General features: G+C 38.5%; 1 protein-coding gene across 1 annotated transcript in view; it reads right to left on the minus strand.

The window, feature by feature from the left end:
* LOC120317799 (cytochrome P450 2C5-like) overlaps nucleotides 1-17,031 on the minus strand; it is a 33,937-nt gene extending 16,906 nt beyond the window's left edge. Inside the window, exons 1-2 of the mRNA XM_039364675.1 lie at nucleotides 16,753-17,031; nucleotides 10,927-11,089 (exon numbers count right to left, since the gene is read on the minus strand). Of these exons, the coding sequence (XP_039220609.1) occupies nucleotides 10,927-11,089; nucleotides 16,753-16,926 (337 nt within the window). The 5' untranslated portion in view covers nucleotides 16,927-17,031. The remainder of the gene's footprint in view (nucleotides 1-10,926; nucleotides 11,090-16,752) is intronic.
* Between the last annotated feature and the right edge of the window lie 422 nt (nucleotides 17,032-17,453).

Consider the following 17,453-nt stretch of genomic DNA (forward strand, 5'->3'; position numbering starts at 1 on the left):
TGCCATTTTGGTCCTTTATCATGCCCATCTTTGCATGAAACGTTCCCTTCATATCTCCAATTTTCTTGAAGAGATCTCTGGTCCTCCCTATTCTGTTGTTTTCTTCTATTTCTTTGCACTGTTCATTTAAGAAGGCATTCTTATCTCTTCTAGCTACTCTCTGGAATTCTGCATTCAATTGGGTGTATCTTTCTCTTTCTCCTTTGCCTTTCGCTTCCCTTCTTTCCTCAGCTATTTGCAAAGCTTCCTCAGACAGCCATTTTGCTTTCTTGCATTTCTTTTTCTTTGGGATGGTTTTAGTTGCTACCTCTTGTACAATGTTGCGAACTTCCATCCATAGTTCTTCAGGCATTCTGTCTATCAGATCCAGTTCCTTAAATCTATTTGTCACCTCTACTGTATATTCATCAGGAATATGATTTAGTTCATACCTGAGTGGCCTAGTGCTTTTCCCTACTTTTTTCAATTTAAGCCTAAATTTTGCAACGAGAAGCTCATGATCTGAGCCACAGTCAGCTCCTGGTCTTGTTTTTACTGACTGTATAGAGCTTCTCCATCTTTGGCTGCAGAGCACATAGTCAATCTGATTTCTATGTTGACCGTCTGGTGATGTCCATGTGTAGAGCCGTCTCTTGGGTTGTTGGAAAAGAGTGTTTGTTATGACCATCGTATTCTCTTGACAAAATTCTATTAGCCTGTGCCCTGCTTCATTTTGTACTCCAAGGCCAAACTTGCCTGTTATTCCGGTTATCTTTTGGCTTCCTACCTTAGCATTCCAATCCCCCATGATGATAAGGACATCATTTTTTGGTGTTAATTCTATAAGGTGCTGTAGGGCTTCATAGAACCGGTCAATTTCATCCTCTTCAGCAGCAGTGGTTGGGGCATAGATTTGGACTACTGTGATATTGAATGGTTTGCCTTGGATTCGAATTGAGATCATTCTGTCATTTTGAGGATTGTATCCCAGTATTGCTTTTCCTATTCTTTTATTGACTATGAAGGCTACTCCATTTCTTCTGAGGGATTCTTGCCCACAGTAGTATACCTGATGGTCATCTGAGTTAAATTCACCCATTCCTGTCCATTTTAGTTCGCTGATTCCTAAGATGTCGATGTTCAGTCTTGTCATCTCTTTTTTGACTACGTCTAGCTTGCCTTGATTCATGGATCTTACATTCCAGGTTCCTATGGAGAAAAAATCTTTACAGCATCGGACTTTCCTTTCACCACCAGATATATCCACAGCTGAGCGTCCTTTCGGCTTTGGCCCAGTCGCTTCATTCTTTCTGGCGCTACTAGTACTAGCCCTCTGCTCTTCCCCAGTAGCATATTGGACACCTTCCGACCTGAGGGGCTCATCTTCCAGCGTCATATCTTTTTTCCTTTTAGTACTGTCCATGGGGTTTTCATGGCAAAGATACTGGAGTGGTTTGCCATTTCCTTCTCCAGTGGATCACATTTTGTCAGAACTCTCTGCTATAACCTGTCCGTCTTGGGTGGCCCTGCACGGCATAGCTTATAGCTTCATTGAGTTACGCAAGCCCCTTCACCACGACAAGGCAGTAATCCATAAAGGGGTCATATTCTAATACAATACTAATACAGTATTAATTATTCATTCTGCTTCAGAGGAATGTATTAAATCAGAACTGGATCTTTTTCAACTGGCGCCTACACAGACCAGTATTGAAAACAGTACCTATGTCGAGATCCCTCCTTTATCAGCACTAACACCCAATGCTCCCCTGGAATTTTTTATCACGGGGCATGGTGAGCATTACACGGATTTAAACAACACCCTACTGTATGTGAGTTGCAAGATTGTAAAGGCAGATGGGATGGATATTGATGATGGGGCAAGGGTGGGCCTGACCAACTACCGTATAGCATCACTATTTAACCAGCTGGATGTTACTTTGGGAGATCGGCTCATTACACACAGCCATCTTCAGCCTATTGGGCCATGATTGAACTGATTCTGAACTTTGGTAGTGATGCACTGGGTACCCAATTTACAGCTGGGGTTTTTTACAAAGATGACTCAGAACTCTATTGACAGCTGCTCAGAACTCCGGTTTCAAGCGAGAGCAAGACACACGGCCGGTAGTTGTAAATGGGATTTGCTAGGGCCTCTGCATAGCGATCTGTTTTTTCAAGACAGACTGCTGATTAACGGCGTTGATGTGAAAGTCAAACTCACAAGAAGCAGAAATGAATTTGTGTGATGAAGGACGGCAATGAGAATTATAAAGTGCAACTCTTGGCGACTTCTCTCTTTGTAAAATGTGTAAAAGTAGCCCCGGGAGTGCGCCTTGGCCATGCAGAAGCTTTGCTCATCTCCAATGCCAAATATCCCATTGATCGAGTGGGGATGAAGGTTTACAGCATTCCTGCAGGGAGCCTTGTGTGTAATCAGGAAAATCTATTTCTGGGGCAGCTACCTAAACAATTAGTGATTGGATTTGTGGACAATGCATATTTTAGTTGGGATTATGAAAGAAACCCGTTCAATTTTCAAGACTGCAATGTCTATTTTTGCGCCCTGTATTGTGATGGCAAGGAGATCCCCGCAAAGCCTCTTCAGTCTGATTATGAACACGGTCTTTTTGTGAGAGAGTATATGCAGATGGTGCAAGCCACAGGCAAAGGCATGAAAGACAGGCCACTGATAATCAGCCAGGAAGAGTTTAACCGAGGGTATACTTTGTATTGTTTTGACTTGAGTCTTGATCAGGGATACTCTGAGCACTATTCTTTGATCAGGAATGGTAACCTCAGAGCTGAAATAAATGAGATTCAGTCTGTCCTTTTCAGATTCATTTTGCCTGGTCAGTCTTACATACCTCTGCAGTGCAGAATTGTAGAGCTTAATCTTGTCATCCTCAGACAACTCAGCTTTCTGAAGAATGGTACGCATCTCATCATCCAACCGGTTAGTGGCTATAGCCCCCATAGTAGGCGGCCTACCCTGTAGTTGCTCCATATGATGACGCGACACCAGGTACATTTTCTCGGCATGATCCATGGTTTATCCAGCTAACAGGCTAGTCAACAGCGGAATAGCTGTCCCTAGTAAGGGCTCGATAAAACCACCCGACTGAAGTATGATCTTCTTCTTCTATTGCTCAACTTTTTAATGACACCTTTCTTTCTCTTTAGAGACCAGAATTGTGAAGGTTTCAAAGGAAGGTTTCCTTTTAGGGTGTTCAGAGCTATTTCTACTATTGCCCCCACCAGGTCATTGTTAGCATTGCATAAGGTGGCTTTTCTCTGTCTTGGTCCAGCCTTTACTAAGATTTTTAAAAGCCCCCAATTTCTATGTACCCTCTCTGACATCTCAAATGAACTAGTGCTAAAGTAACTGAGCTATTGCTTTTTACACTTCTTTTTCATTGTGTAAACAGTAGGCCAATCAGACGGAAGAGGCCTGTTCTCAACCTGTAGGATTCTGGAGTGGTGGCTGCCAAATCTACCAAAAGGTACCCATGTGGTTTGAGAGTGGCATCTTGGAATACTTCTAAAAAATACTTTGTGTTAGTGGGGTACATCTCCCTGGCCAGTGTGGCAATTTGCATCTGATCACGGGGGCTGCTGAACAAAACCAAATATTTGGAATTCAGAGCTATTGTTCTCATTTTCTTACCTTGAAAGAACAGGTTTTGTAGTATGAGAATAATGCTCAGGTTTCTGTGATGGACATACTGTGTAAAAGCCTTCTCTATTTGATCGCTGTCATCGGCCGATGCCATGAGATCATCTATCACAGCTAGAGTGATTTGATTTGGCGGAAACAAATAATCATCTTCAAAAGAAGACGGAAGCCCCTCCATAAACTTAATATAAGGGATTTTATTAAGCAGTTCTTTGTACAGAGATTGCCAACAACTATAAAACCATACAATATTTTGAGGCTTTTGAGACAACACAACATCCCCATGTTCTAACATGTGTTTGATAAAAAAAGATTTGCCAGAATTGGATGGCCCGCTTATAATACAGGAGAAAGGGTGTACAAATTGTGCAATGTTTTCCGCCAACCTTAATAACCATAAGGCAGCATACAGTAATCCTCACTCTTTAATAACCTTTTATTATACACTACTTTTAGAGTTTTTCGGAGGACCCGCATTTCTAGGGTCCAATGTTTCTTAACCTTAACAATCCCCAACTGTTCTACCCGATCTCCTTTTTTCTCTATGCACCAGACAGACAATAATCATCTACCAAATCTTTCAAGCTGTCAAAATTAACCTTGTTGCTATTACCACAGTTTAGCATGATTCCCTTCACTTTTAGCACCATTTCACCGTTGGACAAAGCATAAGCATACATTTTGGGACCGGCCTCAACAAACTCTGTTATCGTAGTGTTTGGTGGAATCTCACTTGTCAGCTGTCCTAAATAATCACCCAAAGGAGGTGTCCACGCCCCCTCTCTACTTACAAAAATGACTGAATCAGTGTCTGGTACAGGCACTTATCGCCCAGCCCATCCAGTAGCCTGTATAATTCTAGCCGGGCATAAGCAGTAGTAAAGCTGGCGATAAATACATTAGTGCATGTGGATTTGGCGGGGTGGTTCTTGGCTGTTTTCCATGTCACAACGGCTGTCTCTGTATCCACAAACTCACATGAGGAAACATCATAATAGGGCACAAAAAGGTATTTGAATAAATCCTCAGGGTTTGTCACCACGGATGTGGTCAGGTGATTGGTGCTCTGACCAAACTTGCCCCACAGGGAATTTAAAAACAGCTTGGCAATCTGTCTTTTAGCAGGATTTACTTCAATGTGGTCACGTCGTAAGCGGACACCTTCCATCTTTTCATAATCCTGAATATATTGCTCTTCATCCTGTTCTGTTTTGCACCAGTCAGGGTAACCACTATCCTCTTGTTTCTGTCTGAGATGCGTGTTCATATAACCTGAAAATAGCTCATTTGATGTTCTTTCAAAATGCCAGATCTCATAGATTTCAACAATTCTGTAACCTTTTTCTAAAGCTACATTCAATTCAACGGTACACGATGTCCCAGTCAGAGCTCTTTCCTCATCACTGTGTTTACAGGGGGTGGTTTGCAGTTTTTCTGTGCAGATTGTGCACAAACTAAACATTAATTTGCCCCCTGATTTGTGGGGTAGGATTGGGAAATAGAGATTCCTTGGTGGGTACACTTTGACTTTGGCCAATCCAGAATATTGCTTTATGTCCCCAAAGTTTTGGTAGATGATTTGCGGATGGCCAATTGGGTACTCCTTGGTTTTATTCACAAACGGGTACAAACTGGTGAAATCATAGTATAAGATTTGTTCACTGGGGTTTTGGTTTGTAGTACAGGTATGTAGCATTTGTTCTACCACCCAAAAAAGCATCTCAAGGATTCAAAGGAGTTGCGAGCTTATTCTCAACTAGAAACTGCTTCAAAGATGTGTCATCCTCCACCATGGCCCTCCATTCGTGTTCCCAGATGCAGCGCACAGCATACCCCTGGTCCATGAGGTACTCTTCTTTAATCTTAGTACGGAGGTTGTGCAGGCCTCCATATGTTGAATCAAGTAATTTGTTGAAGTCTTTTTCAGAGTAGCAGACAGGGCACCCATGAAAAAAACAACCGTGAAATTCAAAAGCTGTGGGAGTTCCATTTATGACAGCAAAACCATCCAAAAAATATTTGCCTACTTGCTTTTCACCCCCCTTCAGAGCATGCTGGATATTGAGATTCTCACTGTGCTCTATATGCAACAACCATTGAATCGCTGGAGCTGAATACCTTCTCTGCACCTTGTGATAACTGTCCAAAGGAGCTAATGCAATGGTATAGCTCTTCAAATACATGAACCGGTACTGGGCCATACAGACAGATGCCAATGTGATATGTTAGAAGGGGTCAATGCATCGAATCGCTATCTCCTCAACAATATCCCCCTGACCCCCCTGAAAAACTCACGTTCAGTCATTTCCATCACCTGTTCCCTAAATCGAGTACAGGCCTCTCTTAATATATCTACATCTTGTCTGCAATAGTAAGAGCCTTCTTTAGTTTAAACACAGTACCTGTATTAGCAGAGTGCCATTTCATGAATTCTTCTCTCTCCCCGGGCATCATGGTTTCAGGGCTGTAATACTTGGTTTCAGGGAGTGGTCCCACGTAGTCTTGATTGGCCATTGTATTGAACAAGTGGGGGAAATATCCTTTGCTGCTTGAAACCCCATAGCTTTGGGTAATTTGCTTAATTTAAGGGGCAAAAATGAGAGGCTATCAATAAACCGAATCTTATAATCTGGCAGGGTGATACACAAAAGTTTCCCTCCCCTGACTTATAAGCTGAACCCTAACCTTTTCACGGATCAACTGCTTCAGTACTAGGTACCCGTCATAACCTTTGGAGTTGTGAGCGATAAAAGTGCATCCTTTAAACTTATGATTTATAAAATTCTTTACAAACCGCTCCAGGCACCTAACGTCATAACAATTCCACCTCACAACATCTTTATCATCCTCATCCTTCAACATATCCCTGGCGCAGGCATAATTAGGTATATGGATGCCTGTCTCCTGACAGCATTCAAAATCATAAATGATGTATCTTTTGCCAATTCGCGACTGGTCCAACGAATTTAGAAAGCATAAATGCCCTTCCAAGCTTTCAAACTTCTCAGAGCACTGACCACACTAGGTTTCCTTGCACTTTTTGTGGGAGCTAAAGATGTAAACCCCACATGTTTCACAATATTCTTTATTCTTACAGTCAACTTTTCCCTCCATAGCAAGCTGTGTGTGTCTTTCAAGACACACCTTAGACCGGCAAAGCTCTTTGCACCTACAGCAGCACACCTTCTCCTCCACCACCTGCTGGCATTCTTGGTTGAGGCAGGCTCTGCAGATATATTGACAACCATGACTAAATTTGTGGTGGTAAGGTGTGTGGCAGAATTTACAGAAATAGCGTTCACCCAGGAAGCCCTTGATATTTTTGATACCATAATAATGCTTGTCATGTAACAATATAAACACTATTTTTTCTTGCTGGGGGCTACCTGTGACCAAAAACCACCAACCTTTATAGTGACCCTTAAAGCTTCTTCAAAGAGGTGTATCTGAGAAAAGTCAATTCTGTTTTCTGTGGAAACACCCAGTCTATTGTGAAGTTCCCTGGCCCTGGTAATAATTTCTTGATTTCTAACATCCCTGCCAATCAGCCAGAGCAAACAGCTAGCAAAACACAGAAATTCACCTCCCACATTGAAATCTACTAGGTGCTGTCTTTTTTTCTCCAGCACGCTGGTGAGCAGCACAGTGTTTAACTTCCTAAGACCTCCCCCCTCCTTGTTCTTCACGATGATAACCACTAATTGCAAATTACCCCCCCACACACACACACACACAATATCTCGGCCTTACTTTGCAGCAGATTTTCAATACTGGTCAGAAAATCATCAGCATTTAAATCACTGATATTCCTCCTAAGAGAAAAGAGAGGATGATTTAACCCCTCTGCATCCAGCCGGAGTTGAACAAAATCGTTTGGACCTATGTCCCTAGCAACATTATTCAAAAGAGGCTGTATCACATTATGAATAGCCTCTATAGCATCTACAAAAGACTGGATTCGGTCAAGATTAATAAATCTGTAGCGTTGATAATATTCCACAGCCCTGAAATTCCTGATAGGCTTCTCCCATTCCTGTACCATATCCAGATAAACATTGTTCATATTCTGAGAGTTTGCAGAGTTAGGTACTTGTAGCTGTGGTGTAGAATGACATATCTCCCCTTCCGATTGAGATGCTGGCATGGAATCACATTTATGACTGTCTGCTGGGGATGCGGGAAGTCCACCTCTATGCATTTTTGCTTTTTTGCAGGCCGGCTCTGGTTAAACAAACAAACAAACAAAAGGCTATCACCAACATTCCTAATAATGTAATACCGCTCCCCTCCCTTTAGTTTCTAAAAAATAATACTAATGGTTTTTTAGTTGGATAAAATGCTAGATATTATACCTCCTAACAGCATTCGTGTTGTGTAGCTTGTGCATGGCTGGGCCTCTTGGGGCTCCTGGGGTAATGTAAAGTCTACATATGGCTGGCCATCCTCCCATTCTGAAGGGAAAAAACCCCAGTGTTCAGAATTGTTGCAGAAATGTTTACCAGAATCTAAAATGTATGAAAATATGAAAAACAAATACCTTTATACACCCTCAAACATTCTGAGTCTGTCAATTGGTTCTCTATGGCAATAGCAACATCAGTAAATGGCTGGTCATCCTCCCATTCTGAAGGAAAAGAAAAATCCTATGATCAGATTTGTTGCAGAAATGTTTACCAGAATCTAAATGTGTGAAAGTATGAAAGACAAATACCTTCATAAGCCCTCAAACATTCTGAGTCTGTCAATTCATTCTAGTGAAATAAAACAATCAATCAGTCAAACAAGCAAGCAGACAAGAATATTCTAAAACTCCATTTTGCATCTAAGTGTTTCAAAAATTAGCCATAAAACTACTTACAATAGTGGCTTCCATTCTGAAAAGGGTCTTCTTAGCAGATCAAATGGCTCCGGAGGTACAGATATGCCATAAACCAGCAAATGTGACTAGACCAGTATGGACCCTGCTTTTGTATACGCTGGTGATGTCACAAATTAACCACATCAGAAGAGGTGTGTTTTTCACAACTTTTGGAAAGCTGCATTTAAATAGCACGTAATATTACAAAATAATCACATCAGAGTTGATGAGTTCTTCGCAGCTTTTGCAAATCTGGCCAGCCCCTCCTCATCAGGAAAACCCAATTGAATAATACCCCTTGAGCTTTGATTAAATTATGTTTAACATCTGCTAAAGTTAAACAGGGGTCAGCAAAAGAAAAACATAATACATATTTCATGTGATTTGTAAAGCCCATTTTATTATAAATTTCATAGCATTAAGAGGTTCTTACTTACCATTTGATGTTTTGCAGAATCTGCAATAACAAGGCTTTATAAGTTTGTTCTCTTCAATGAAACTGTATAACTCAGGTCCTTTTCTTATTCTGCACCCACGCTTGGGTGGTTTGGGGGTCAAATTTACATCAAACAAATCTCCTTCAGAGGCTGCCATCTTCAAAAGACTGCTGGGATTAAATCGCTAGCTGTTCAGGCCTGCCCACACAAACTCCCCTGCCCCTTGCAATGACACGCCCTTGAACATTGCGCATGCCCAGATCACGGGGAGCTTGACATGCCCGGGCATGTCCCTGCCCGCACAAACTCCCCTGCCCCTTGCAATGACACGACCTTGAGCATTGCGCATGCCCAGATCACAGGGAGCATGACACGCCCGGGCACATCCCAAACTAGGACTAACCCCCCCCTTTTTTTTACTAGTAGACAGACAGAAACACGCATGCCCAGAATCGCAGTCCTGACATGCCTGAACAAGTTTTAAAACCCTACTGCAAGGCTGCTTGCCTCTTGTGAGCCTGGTTGGCTGCTTGCCTCTTGTGAGCATTTTAATTCCTGTTAATATTCCTTGTCTTTTGCTATAGTGGGGAGGGGGGCAGAATAGGTTTTATTCAGGGTGCAAATGGCAAAATATGTGTCTTTAGATTTTGTACAAAGGTAAAAACCACCTGTGGGTTTTAAAAGGGGCTGTGGTTTGTTTGTTTTTTCCCCTGCATTCGAGGAAATGCTTTTAAAGCTACCTAGAAATAAATACCTTTTAGAAAAAAATATCTTTTAGAAAAAAGGGGTTAAATGCAGGCTCTGGCTGCCTTTCAGGGGCTTCTTTTTCCCCAGCTTTTGAGGCACTGATTTTTAAAACTCCACAAAAATTAAAAGCATCGTTAGGCTAGAATGATTAGAAATAAAAAGCCTTTTTTCTTTTTTAATTCACAGCTCCCCAAAGTAGGGCTTGTTTCCCAAAAACACAGGCCTCTGCTAATTATTCACTTTACTTAGCTCTTTTTGGTTTTGAATGTCCATAGAATTAGTCTAGGGTTAACCTAACCATGTGCCCAGAGGATTGACTGCCACTCTTGATGGGATTAGGCCATAGAATTAATCTAGGGTTAACCTAATCATGTACCCAGAGGATTGACTGCCAATCTTGATGGGATTAGGCCAAAATGTCACATCTGGAGGGTGGGGGCTGAGCACCTCACTTCCTTTTAGGGCCATGCCCTGTTGACGTAATCAGCATATGGGCTTGTTTACTTTGATGACGTCACTGATCAAAAGTGCTGATAATTTTCATTAAAAAAAGGTATACACTACTTCTACTTCCATATAACATAAGCCAAAAAATGTCTTCATTGGTAAACCATTTTGTTTTTCCCAAAGGGCCAATTTAAAGGTCAAATTATTTTTGTTGTTGTTGTTATTTAAGATTTAATCTTCAATTCTATTCAGAGTCTGGGACTGGTAAAAACTTAACAGTTCAAGTACTAACCAAGGACCTAAGAGTTATTAAGGTGTCTGAGTATATAAACAGTTCCAAGTAAGGTGGATTTTGCAAAGTCAGAATATTCAGGTCTGATAAGTTTAAAATTTCCATGAATCTAGGCAACCCTTTGGGTATTGCTCCAAGGGCTCCTATTACTATTGGTACAACCATTGATTTCTTAACAGTTCAAGTCCTAACCAAGGACCTAAGAATTATTAAAATAGCATCTGAGTATACAGGCAGTTCCGAGAAGGGTGTTTTTTTTAAATTATTATTGTTGTTGTTGTTTATGCATGTAAGTGACAACCTGAGCAGACTTGAGAAGTTTTTTCTTCCTTTTTCTAGCAGCATGACCAAATCAACATCTTTACAAAACCTCATTTTAAGTGAAACTTTCACAATTATCAATATTATTAATGGCATTTAGATAATTTGAAACTATGTACAGAAAATTAAAGAAAAATGATAACTAATAAGGAAATGAAAGAGAATCAACCTTTATTATAGAACAATCGCTTATGTGCAGGCATTTCTGTTCGCCCACCAAATTCTTCTGAATGATCTATCAAAGCATCTTTTACCACTTCATAACTACAAAGAGCAACCATTGGCTTTGATCCATTCCAGACAGTAAATATAGGTCCATATTTCACAGTAAGCTAAGGGTAGAATTAGATGAAAATTCAGTTAATTAGGTGACAATGCATTTTTGATGAAATTATATACTACTACTACTACTACTACTAATAATAATAATAATAATAATAATAATAATAATAATAATAAAGTTGGAAGGGACCTTGGAGATCATCTAGTCCAATCCCCTGCTCAGGCAAGAAACCCTATACCATTTCACATAAATGGCTGTCCAGTCTCTTCTTAAAAACTTCCAGTGTTGGAGCATTCACAATTTCTGGAGGCAAGTTGTTCCACTGATTGTTCTAACTGTAAGGAAATTTCTCCTTAGTTCTAGGTAGCTTCTCTCTTCGATTAGTTTCCATCCATTGCTTCTTGTCCTGCCTTCAGGTGCTTTGGAGGATAGCTTGACTCCCTCTTCTTTGTGGCAGCCCCTGAGATATTGGAACACTGCTATCATGTCACTCTTTGTCCTTCTCTTCATTAAACTAGACATACCCAATTCCAGCAGCTGTTCCTTATATGCTTTAGCCTCCAGGGCCCTAAGCATCTTTGTTGTTCTTCTCGTACTATTTATAGAGTTTCAACATCTTTTTTACATTGTGGTGACCAAAACTGGATGCAGTATTCCAAGTGTGGCCTTACCAAGGCATTGTAAAGTGGTATTAATACTTCATGTGATCTTGATTCTATATCTCTGTCAATGCAGCTTAGCACTGTGTTGGCTTTTTTTGGCAGCTGCAGCACATTGCTGGCTCATATTTAAGTGATTGTCCACTAGGACTCCAAGATCCCTCTCACAGTTACTATTATTGAGCAAGGTAAGCCCTATACTATACCTGCACATTTAGTTTTTCTTGCCTAAATGTAAAACCTTACTTTTTTCACCATTAAATTTCATTTTGTTAGATAGCGTCCAATGTTCAAGTCTGTCAAGATCCTTCTGTATCTTAAGCCTGTCTTCCGGAGTGTTGGCTATTCCTGCCAGCTTGGTGTCGTATGCAAATTTGATGAGGTCCTCATCTATCCCCTCATCCAAATCATTGATGAAGATGTTGAAGAGCACAGGGCCCAGAACAGAGCCCTGGGGCACCCCAGTACACACTTCCCTCCTTGTAGATGCAGTTCCATTGAGGACCAATACACACTTCCCTCCAAGTATTTTTGAAATACTTCTTAAATTTGTCAGAAACACTTCAGCATATTTAAGCAAAGCTTCAATAACTTTTAAAACCTACAAAATACATCAATATGATTATGATCCAGTACATCACATATATCTCCTAGTTGATGAGTGACAGACAATGCTACGTTGGCCTTTGTGGGTATATATGGATTAGAAAACTTAGCTTACAGAGAATAGCTTGAGCCACTCCAGATAAAACTGTGCTTTGGTTGTACTTCTGACATACTAGCACAAAAAGACCAAAATGCAGCAATCCTATTTTTACCATTAACAAAAAATGTTATATATTGCAAAAGTAAAACAAAGCCTGATAACTAGTCTATTCTTTCTTTAGCTTACTAGAAAAATGTATTTGAAATACACCATTAACCAACTTTATGTAGGCAAGTGAAGGTCAATATTTATTGGTCCAGATGTTAACCAGCATGAGATATGGAACATTTGACATGGAATATAAGAATATATATACACTTTAGTAAATAATAATAACAGAGAAAGAAAAGAATACTTTTATTATTATGGAACATTCAAAAAATGCAATTCAGGGAAAGCTATATTGATGAAAGCTTCTTAAAGTGGATCAGGTAATTATTTGTTGTGTCAAGGACAGGCCTTGGAACTTCCAGTGAAGATGACCAATTGACAACACACTAGAGAGAGATCACTGGGGCTCCCTGAAGGATTTTTCTCTAAACTGTTGCCTTTTCAACTTACCAACAGAAGGAACTGGCATTCCTTTAGTTTATATGACTCTCCTGGGTTAGGGAGAGTACTAAAATCATTCCACAAGAACCTCAATACAGCAATGGTCTGCAAGTAGCTTCAGGAGCTGTGCTTCAGAGCAAGGGTCCCCAACCCCCTGTCCATGGATCAGTACCGATCCATGGCATGACAGCAACCAGTCTGCACAACAAGCAAAGCCCCATGTGTGGGATACAGGCAGCACACAAAACTATGCACTCTCCAGTCCGTGGAAAAATCTTTCTCGACGGAACCAATCCCTGGTGCCCAAAAGATTGGGGACCTCTGCTTCAGAGCACTGATGAGCCAGCAGCTGGGGCGGGGCTGCAATCACTTTGTTTGAAAAGCAACCATTTTGGAATTTATTTTTCAAATGGACAGTAAGTTGTGCCTTTCATTTCTTAAACACTTTTAAGGACTAATAATCTTTATTGAGCTAAAAAAAGACTCTCTTTAACTGTAGCTTTTTTTCCTTTTTGAAGATCTGTGCCATCTGGGGGATTTCTTTATTGTTAAACAAGAAGACTGCTGAAAGCAAGCTAAAATAAGGAAGTGTGGAATATCTTTTTTTTTAACTTTGATGGAGAAATATAAGAGTAGAAAGTTATGGTTCTAGTTTCCCATTTTTAAGTAATTTGCAGCTTGTCTGCTTTGCTGTGGGTGGTTAAAACTCTCCGATTTTTATGAAACCTGATTGGCCAGTAATCCTTAAGTGACCTACAAAAAAATTTACTCTTTGACTAAAAAGGGAGTTAAGAAGATGGAGGAGCAAATTATTAGAGATGTATTTGGAAAATTCTTAAATAAAACCTATCAGTTCATAGACCAACTATATTTCAAGGATGTTTAAAAAAACTAGTCAAACTACTTCACAGATGCAATTATGTGTAGAAATTACCAAACCATGGAGGCAATTTCACAAGTAGTTGACAATGTAAAGGAGTCAATTGCAATTTTGACACCAATCTTATTTATGATGATTTAAATGTAAACCTCCCAACACAATTAAAAGAAGAGTCTCAACAAAATCTGCAACTTTCAAGGGGACAAGTTTGGGACTTTTTTATTAACAAGGTTGAGAAATCCTTGAGAAAAAGACAAATTTACAATTACTTGATTGACATTCCAGAGAAGAAAAAGATTTTACTCTATGAAGATAAGCTGGAAGGAGTGATTTAAACTTAATTAGTCAATTGGAATCAGGATGGATTTTTATTGGTTTGATATTTGTAACTGAAAGAAAGTTTTAATGTAAAATGGGTCTGAAAAATGCATTTTTTTTTCTTTATATATAATGCTTAAATTATTCCTAAAGATTGTAAAAGATTACTGAAAGTGTATTTGAAAGTATCTATGTTAAGAGACAGTTAAATAAAAAGATGTATTAGTTTAAAGGAAAGTTTAGAGTCTTAAAGTAGATGTATACAAGAAGAAAAAAAGTATTCTATGAGGATACCGTATATGCCAGCGTATAAGGCGACCCAGCATATAAGACGACCCCCGTCTTTGGCGCCGAGTCGCATGCCTAGAAAGTCAAACCAGTATTTCCGGCGTATAAGATGACTCGGCGTATAAGACAACCCCTGACTAAATTTTAATATTTTATAGATTGTATTTTTTTTTCTTTTTCCTTATATTTCTTATTTTTATTTTACTTTTTTATATCTCTTTTCTTCTTTCTTTTTTCTTATTGTTTTTCTTTTTAAGCATTTTTTTTAATATTTATGCTTTTCTAAAAAATACATATATTATTGTTAATTACTTTATAACTTGTTCATGTAATGTATTTAGACTTATCTATAGTTTATACTTTCTTAATTTTTTTTTTTAAGATTTTAAGAAATTCTAATTAAGCCTATATTCAGCTCTGGGAAGGTTGGGGGATGGAGTGGGAGGGTTGGGGTGGGTTGGGTAGGGTTGTTTTTTTTTCTTTTTGTAATAATTTCAAAAATTTTCAATAAAAAAAAAATACAACCCCTGACTTCGGCGCCGATTTTAACCCTTGCGAAAGTCATCTTATACGCCAGAATATGAGTTAATTCGAGTTAGTTGGATTTTTATTTGTTTAATCTATGTAATTGAAAGAAAGCTCTAATGCAATTTGTGTTGATAAGATGAGTTTGAAAATGTTTCTTTGTTTTATGTATAATTTTGGAGTAATTTTTAAAGCTTGTAAAATATTACTGAAAGCAAAATTTAAAGTATGTATGTTAAGAAGAAATTTTTAAAAAGATGTATTAGAACATACTGATTTTAGAAATGTTTTTAAAGAAAAATTTAATGTTTTAAAATGGAGAAAAGGTGCTTTTTCCCTTTAAGGTTAAATAATCTGAAAGAATATAGTGAATTTTATTAATATAAATGGTGATAGTTTATAAAGATTATTAAGTACAAACAGAAATATTACTTCCATAGCAGGGAAGAAAAAGCAGAGATGGTTAAATTGATTGTTTTATTCAAAGAAGAGAATATATTTAATTATATTTTTTATTTGGAAATCACTTCTGCATTTTGTGCTAGAGATAAAAAAATAAAATTTTGATTTTGGTTTTGCTGATTACATAGATTTGTTGTTATAAAAATGGCTAGTTAAAAACTTGAGGCCGTAATGTTATCTTCTACTGTGCTAAAAAGAGTCAACCCCCTTTTTCCCCCTTTATCTCACATTTTCTCTTTCCTTCCCTTTTTCCTCCCTCTAGTTTCCATTATTTTTATTTTCTTTTGTATTTTATATTTTGATAAATTAATAAAATTTGAAGTAGAAAAGGAATAGGCAGAGGTTGAACTGACTTTTCAAAATGTAAAAATTATCCTTCTGTAATGCTAAAAAAAGTCTGCCATTGATGTATTTGATTCATGACTAAATAAATAAATCCATAAGGACAGGCCTTGACAAAATGGGCACAGAAGAAAAGGAAAGAAGTGAAAAAACTAAGAGTGAATGTAAAAGTATTGCAAAAAGACAAACTGATGTATTTCATGAAAAATAATAACATATACATTAGATCAACTTCCCAACAGACTGAATGGAAAGTTGATATAAGTAAAGAATATATAGGAGTGCTTCAAACAGTGTGCAAGGAATTATATTACAGAGGGCCAGTGAAGTAGAATTATAATAATGGACTATTTGATTTTTTTTTACAAAAAAGGTTACAGGTGAAAAAACTATGCATGGAAGAGGATAACTGATCTATTTGGAGGATGGAAACAGGAGCAAACTGCTAGCATTCATAAAGATAAACCATCTTTGGTAATCTAAATGGGCTTCAAGGAACTGGATTTCCACTATACTATAGGAAAGAGTTTGTGTTTCTATATGTCTTTGTTGGCATCTAGTGATTGTCTGGATTTTTGCAGCCCAGATGAAATATCCCTAGCCTTTCATTTATTAGGTTGTATCTGCATTTAAGCAACCTGGAGTCAAACAGGTTAGCTAGAAGAAGAGGAGGATTAAATGAATTTGATGCTAATTTGAATTTGATACTAATTCAAATGATATAAAGTTTTAGATTTATGTTTCTAAAGTTTTTCTTGTTACTACATATTTGAAATGTAGTACAACTTTGAAACTTCCATTGCAGGTTTATTAGATTGTTACAAGGTGACGTTATACTATAATTCCTGTTGAAGATACATGAGCTCAAAATAACATTGGTTGTTTATAGAATCAAACTAATAAAATTAGAGAAAGGCACAGTAATATTTCAAAGTAATCACCAGAAACTTTGAAGAAGTACAATACTTAACTAACCTTACCTTTTCATAATATTTATACAGAGGTAGTACATCTCGCTGAAAGATGTTCCCCAGAAAAAGCCATGGAGTAGGTCCAGGGGGCAGCTGCCCTTTTTTCTTATACATTTGGAAAGAAGAAAAAAGGGTGAAAAGTATACAGAGAAGAAGTACAACTTCTGTCCATGTCAGATCCATCCTCTTCTCAGTTGTTGTCCTCTTCAAAAATCCCAGAAACTGTTTAAATGAGACAAGATTGAAAGAAAAAGGCTAACTGGAGCCTCAATCACATCTAAATGACATATTTTCTCTAACCTTTTTTTTTTTAATCAGTGTGTTCTTTTACTGCTATCAGTACAAGGTAATTATTTACTAACATCCCTACCTTTGAAGTCTGGGTTCAAATAAGTTCCTGTTTTTGTACATTTGGTGGAACAATATGGAGTAATACAATATAAGTATCTTCTAGTCCAGTGTTTCTCAACCTTGTCAAATATAGGATGTATGGACTTCAACTCCTAGAAATCCTTACCCAGCTATGCTAACTGGGCATATCCAGGATTTGAAGTCCACACATCTTAAAGTTGTCGAAGTTAAGAAACACTGCTCTAGTCCAACTCCCTACAAAAGCTGGAGACCCTGTTCCATTCCAGACACTTCTTCAAAGCCCCCAGTGATGGAGCACCCACAACATCTGAAGGCAATTGTTCTCACTGTTAGGAAAT

This window comes from Crotalus tigris, unplaced genomic scaffold (genome assembly GCF_016545835.1).
Source record: "Crotalus tigris isolate CLP2741 ecotype Arizona unplaced genomic scaffold, ASM1654583v1 scf7180000019826.329540, whole genome shotgun sequence".
NCBI lineage: Eukaryota > Metazoa > Chordata > Lepidosauria > Squamata > Viperidae > Crotalus > Crotalus tigris.